Source organism: Octopus bimaculoides, chromosome 7 (assembly GCF_001194135.2).
Source record: "Octopus bimaculoides isolate UCB-OBI-ISO-001 chromosome 7, ASM119413v2, whole genome shotgun sequence".
NCBI lineage: Eukaryota > Metazoa > Mollusca > Cephalopoda > Octopoda > Octopodidae > Octopus > Octopus bimaculoides.
In genome coordinates this window covers 11,446,308-11,453,533 of record NC_068987.1, presented here as the reverse complement: position 1 = coordinate 11,453,533, position 7,226 = coordinate 11,446,308, and the positions used below count along the sequence as shown (strand labels likewise).

Below are 7,226 nucleotides of genomic sequence, written 5' to 3'. Positions count from 1 at the left end.
TATATATATATATATATGGTTAAGGAGGGTATTGGATTTAACCAAACCCCAAAGATACAGGTAATACCGAGTAAGTGTTGTATACCGGCTAGTTTTGCCCCTGTCGTTGTATGAACAGGATTGGGGATTATAAGTCGTGTATTAGCGTGTGTATGTATAAATATATAAAAGGATAAAGAGAACAATGGTAAAGTTAGAAATATATTTTATATATATATAATCAAGGTACTCCGAATGAATAAGGTGATGTGATCTGATGGTAGAAAGAATTCCACAGATTAAGTACTCCAAAGCCAGTCAGAAGGATAGGATCCGCATGTATGTATGTATATATGTATATATATATATGTGCGTGTGTGTGTGTGAATGTACATGAATGAAAGTGCTGGTTTGACAACATCAAAGACTGGACAGTTTGCAACACAGAGACCCTGCTATGCATGCCAGAGAATAAACACCAGTGGCAATGGCTATAAAGAGTCCAGAGTGGCTCCCCAATGACTGGCTACATCAGTTCAGGGATCTAGACGATGATGATGATGATGTATCTTCCTTTTCTTCTTTGCTTTATATATATATATATATATATATATATAACTTAATGCAATAAAAAGTATTCCTTGATGATCCAGTCTATTTAAGCAACCAAATCAGTGATCCTCAACCATTTTTTTTTTTTATCTAGGGACCCATCCAATCTCTCTATTTCACTTGTAGCCATTTGATGTTAAAAAAAATCTCATATTTTTAGAATTAAATATCATTTAAAATTTCATTAATAAAAAATTAAGTTATTTGGTAAATTGAAGGAGTATAATCCATTTATTTCACAAATTTTAATTTAAAAAATCTTATATTAAATCCCAAAGGGTCATATGCACCCTAATTGAGAACACTGATCTAAATGTACTTGGAACACCTATTTTCAAGATTCCAAACAGCCGTAATGGTGAAATGCACAAAGGAACTGCAATATAAACTTGTATTTATCCTTATTTTTCATTCATACACACACACACACACACACACACAAGGCGGAGAAAATAGTACTTGAATAGCGAAGATAGAGTAATATACTTTTGTTAAAGCTGCAAAAAACTGTTACTCAGAGTTTCACGTTCCTGTTAGGTTTAAAAAAATGGGCTAAAAGTTTGTGTTAAGCAGGAAGTGTGGTGTCAAAACAGGAAGTGTGTGTAAGGGGAGACAAATCTTTTTATTTGGAGTTATGAACTCTTTTTCAGCAGAGTTCATAACTCCAACTAAAAACATTTGTTTCCTCTTACATACACTTCCTGTTTTGACACCACACTTCCTGCTTAACACAAACTTTTAGCCCTTTTTTTAAACCTAACACAACTCTCAATTCTCATGCATCCTTATTTTTCCAACCATTATATACATGAATTACCATTGAACTTTAAAAGCTCAAAGACAATATAATGTATTGGTATATTTATTTTTTTATATATTATATTCTTCATTTTGTACTTCTTTGTAAAAAACATATTCATTCTCCCTCTTCTTGAAAATATGTATGTATGTATATATGCATATATTTATATATTATTATTATTATTATTATTATTATGTACGTACAGACATACATTCATTATAGTGTGAGGCATTTACATGTAGTTATAGCCCTTAATATAATGAATGTATTTATATTTAAAGGGAATAATTAAATATTTTGTTTAAATTTTCCCCTTAATCGGTTTTACATGCTGGCTAACTTGATAAATTCTTATGCAGATTTTATCATTATATTAAATTAATCGTTTAAAAAGAAGAGAAAATGGAGATTAGGAAGTCAATAATTGTTTATTATTTAACAGCAAAATGGTTATCTTCACTTACAGCCGTTTCAATTACTACTCTTCTTTAAAATGAATATAAACTATGTTTTTATATATATACCTATTATTTTAAGGAAATTCATTCCCCCAAAATACCCGGTATTGAACCAGTATTTCCTTGGATGAAACCTCTAATTAAATTTATACACACACACACACACATATTTATGTCTGTGTCTGTTTGGCCCCGGTGACTTAGCAGTTAGGCAAGAGACAGAGAAAAAATACCAGGCTCACAACGAATAAGTCCTGGGGTCGATTCCTTCGACTAAAAGGCAATACTACAGCATGGTTGTAGTCATATGACAGAAACAGGTAAAAGAACACACACACACACACATATTATTGTTCTACTAGCATCATAGACAAACAATGTAGTAAGCTGACAACGAGCTTACCTAAGTAACATATATCTATATTCGATTCCAACTTATTCTATTCTGTGTTAGTATTTAACAGAGGGTTGTGCTATGTAAAACCCCAATTTTAATGACTCAACAGAAAATATCAAATATCTTTTTAATCGTCTTTCAATGAAGAGAGGTACTCTTCCGCAAAACATTACATATTTTCCACTTCCCACTCACTCCAACGCTTATTCCATCCCAACACTTTTACAGAACAAGATAGGAAGATTTTAAAGAATGCGCGTATGTGTATGTAGAAACCAATATTATCATTAAATATTCGTTTCCCTTGGGTCGGACGATTCGACGGGAGATGGTGAGCACCAAACTGTAATGTGTGTCATAGAATAAGAAATACAAAGTCCTTTGTACAGTATTATATATTTGAAAAAATAAATAGTGACTTTTCTGATAATTTTTCTACTTTAATAATTAGATTTTTTCGAATAAATTATCAAGTTTACAAATCGTAAATAGCTAATAATTCATAAACATTTAATTATTAAGGTGAAGAACTATCAAAAAACTAAGTGCTATTCATTTATTCAACATATATATGTTTGGTTGGTGCCTCTTCTGTATTAGTATATATTGATCTTAATATCGTAGAACAAAGCCATGGGAAAATAGGGTTGGAATTTATTTTAGCACCAAAGTATTTTTTTTTTGGTTATTAAACAACAGTATATTGAACGGTTATGGTAATTCTATAAGAAAATCTTTTTTTTTGCGATAGAATAGGCTGTATAAAAGCAGAAGAAACACATCAATCCTGGGATTATTTTACTCAGGATCCAAATAAATATCCATGCAGAGTCTACATGCCAGAAATAGCAGCCAAATCCCTTCCCTTAAAAAAAACCACTCGACTGCTACAAAAAAGAAAGACAAAAAAAAAAGAAGGAAAATAAATAAATGAATAAATAAACGGGCACATTAGATTAAGGCAAGTCCTATTTTACCCCGCTAAAACAGATAGCCATGCATGGAATGCCTTTGGTTAAACATCTAATGGATCCCGACCGAGCTGGCCTGAGGCCGAACAGCAAGATATATTAAGAATGCAAGCTTTCTTTTTTTATTAAAAAAAAAAAAACACACTCATTTATTAATACTAAATTACAAATCCCCACACATCTCAAGAATAATTACAACTCACGCACGCATACATACATACAAGCATGCACACACGCACATTGCCAAACAATTTCTTTTTTTTTGAAGGTTTTTACAAGATAAACTTTTGAGTAGCAGTGCAATGGCAAGCTCACCAGGTTTTCTTTCTTTTTTCTTTTACCTGGTGACATCTTGACACAGAATAGTAATATAGTTCCAGTTACCAGTTATACCATGGCTAGGGAAGGAGGGAGAAAATATTTTTCGTAAATAAAACATTTAACAATTTCAGCAAAGTAGCATATATAGATTTATATATGTGTGTATGTGTGTATATATGGATATATATATATATAATGATTATGCATACATGGGCATGTGCTTACAGTTAGAGAGATGGAAAGAGTATTGCTATCGTTAGCTGTTGGATAGCTGGTGACAGCAGTGTGCACGTAAAAACCAGATGCAATTAACTAGATATACACAGAACAGAAAAGGAAATATTACATATGTACACACACACATACACGGAGAGGGAATATTATACACGCATACACAAGGGGGAATATCACACACACACATGTGTATAATATTCCCTTTTATACTATATATATATATATATACACACACACGTTTGTTTTTATGTTGTTACAATAAAAACTATACACACACACACAAAAAGGGAGGTTATATATTTTATATATACACAGATATATATATATATACTCATACTTATATATATATATATATATATATATGTGTGTGTGTGTATGTATATACATATATATATTCATACATATAAATATAAATATACACTCATACATATAAATATATATGCGTGTATATATATATATATATGTGTGTGTGTATATATATACATATATATATTCATACATATAAATATGCACTCATACATATAAATATATATGCGTATATATATATATATACTCATACACACACAGAGGCTTTAAGATTAAAGGGAAATATATAATATATATATATATATATGCATGTATAAAAACATACACACGCACATATATAATGCATGTATGTATATTCACATACACACAAGGATTTCGAGGGAATAGACAAAATATCTACCTAAACACACACACACATAAAGAGGGAGTAATTTAGAAATGGAAGCTTGAATGAACCAAACTGTCACGGGCAGGAAAAATCAATACAGTGAGTGCGTATTGAGGCTAATCTAGATATAGATGTGTGGTGTAGGAAAAACAACAATTTGAAAAGGGACGAGATGAGATGTGAGACGTAGAAGCCACGAATGACGACAGCAGCCACTACTAACGAACCCACAAAAAGAACACTAATAGATTCAAGACACACACGCATACAGTGTAGGTTATAATATCATTAATGAATTTTTTAAAAAGAGACGTTATATGCAATAAAACTGGTTTCATTTCTATTCAATCAGCCAAGAGAAATAAACTAAAATGTGGAATTTAAAAAGAAAAACCGCAACCTAAAAACCATATTTTCCCCCCCTCTTCACGAATTCAAAATTTCACAGCACACACAGAATATATAATATAATATATATATATGTATGCGTGTGTGTGTATTCAAAACATATATATTACACAGAGATTCCTTGAGGAGTTGGGTCAAAACGAGGTGAATAAGTTTATTTGTTGAGGTATTTATAACTGAATGACTCGCATTACACCATTGCTAATTTCTAAACATATTCTAAGAGAGAATAATTTTAGAAAAATAACTCGTTTTCAAGATTAAGAATAGAAATAAAGAAGAGAAATATATATGAAAAGACAAGACTTATTTCTAAGGACAAAAGGGAAACAGGAATAGAAAGAGAAAAGCCTTAAAACATCTATTAATGCCCAGATCAATTCTATTTAGCATTCACATTTTTAGCCCAAAGAGAGAGAGAAGGGGGAAGAGAGATGATGGTGGCGGAGGAAAAGAGGGGGGGGGTATAAGATTTTCTCATTTGATAGTTTTGTTTGGCAAAGTTGAACTTCCTAGAAAGAAAGAAAAGAGAGGCAACGAAAAAAGAAGTAGTTACACATACAAGAAACAAAACTTCCTCAATAAACAGTCAGGCAGTCAGTAAGTAGAGAGAGAGAGAAAGAGAGAGAGAAAGAGAGAGAGAAAGAGAGACAGAGAGAGCTAGCCGGCTGTTAATACTAACAGTACCTACTAAAAATATCGCACAGTAGTAGAATCACTAAAGTGTGTCCCAAAGCCATACACACATACACACATACACACAAGCATATACTGTTAGGGTGGCAGTGACGGTGGGGAAAAGAGAGTATCTTTTACACCGAATTCCTTGTCAAGATGAGAGGTGGAGGTGGGGTGAAAAAACCCTGGGGGTGGTAGTAGAGAAAAATGAAATAGGGGGAAAGACTCCGTTCGTTTTACTTTTTCTTTTTTTGGCTCTGAATGATAATCATAGAAAGAACTAGAGAACATTTATTACTTTTGTAGGAAGAAAATGTTTTATGACACTAATCAATACGTAGCTATAACATAATCAATATTATATGAGAAAAACTGCTGCTGTTTGTGGAGAAAAGACAACAGAAGTTTAGACTTTAAAACTCGCATATGAAAGAGCAGTCTGTTCAGCTAGCAAACTCATAGGAAAAAAAGAAAAAAGTTACAAAAGTTCACTAAAACACTGTAATAATGCACAACTGTTAACTCATTTAATAACATGAAAAAGATCTTGTTAACCTTTTCATTACCATATTTCTGTGAAAATACAGTGCATTTGTTTAATTCAATTCATTTTGAAAATAATGGAGAATTTAGTAAAATAACTATTGTCGTTTTATTAAGCTAGTGTTTGGAACATAACATGAAATTTTGATGGAAAGTTTATTTTTCATTATTTATTTAGATCTCTCCAAAACAAGGACTTATATAATGGAACCAGTATCTCAATTGTTAAATTTCTTCCAACCTTTCAAAATATTTCAAATTTTCACTAGATTATTTTCAAAATAAGTGTATTTCTTTTTTGTATATTGATGAACATCATGTTCATTTTTTTTTTTCTTTCTTGAAATTAATAAGAAAGAAATTACATCAAGTGTAGAAAATTTGAAAAATAATCTGGTGAAAATTTGAAATACTTCAAGTGTGGTCAAAAGAAATTTAATAAGATTCAACAGAAAAAAAAAAATTGGACAAATTTCAACTTGATAATAAATGTCTTTGTTAAAGTATAATAATAAATAATTGCTTTGATTTTTTTTTTCTTTTTCTATTAACGACAAGAAGGAAAAAAAAAATCCCACAAATCAATGATTGATATGCTTTAACCCAGGGGTCCCCAATAACCAGGGCTGCAGACCAGTACCAGGCCATGGAGAATTTGCAACTAGGTCAAACAGAACGAATAACGTTTTAAATTTTATTTCTGTTTCACGGCGCTGCTGCAGTCTGAGGAGGCTGTTCCATTATACATGCATTATATATTATTGTTATTGGTTTCAGTTATTTGACTGTGGCCATGCTGGAGCACCACTTTTAGTCGAAGAAATCGACCCTGGGCCTTAATCTTTGTAAGCATGGCACTTATTCTAGCGGTCTCTTTTGCCGAACCGCTAGGTTATGGGGGTGTAAACACACCAACATCGGTTGTCAAGCTATGGTAGATGGACAAACACAAACACACACATAAAAACCACATAGACACACACACACACACACATATATATATATATATATATATATATATATATTTATATATATATATATATATATATAATAATAATAATAATAATAATAATAATAATAATAATATAGGGATAAAATCCCAAATTACAGGTAAAAACTCAATTAAAAT

At 31.3% G+C, this 7,226-nt stretch overlaps 1 protein-coding gene across 23 annotated transcripts in view; it reads right to left on the bottom strand.

The window, feature by feature from the left end:
- The window catches only part of LOC106882391 (trithorax group protein osa), a 656,478-nt gene that overhangs the window by 57,624 nt on the left and 591,628 nt on the right, over nucleotides 1-7,226 (bottom strand). For 20 of the 23 annotated variants that reach the window (XM_052969220.1, XM_052969219.1, XM_052969227.1 and 17 more), the window contains one exon: nucleotides 3,535-3,617. The exons of the other annotated variants lie outside the window; for them this stretch is intronic. In XM_052969220.1, coding sequence (XP_052825180.1) covers nucleotides 3,535-3,570 — 36 coding nt within the window. In that variant the 5' untranslated portion in view covers nucleotides 3,571-3,617. The remainder of the gene's footprint in view (nucleotides 1-3,534; nucleotides 3,618-7,226) is intronic. 23 annotated transcript variants of the gene reach the window in all.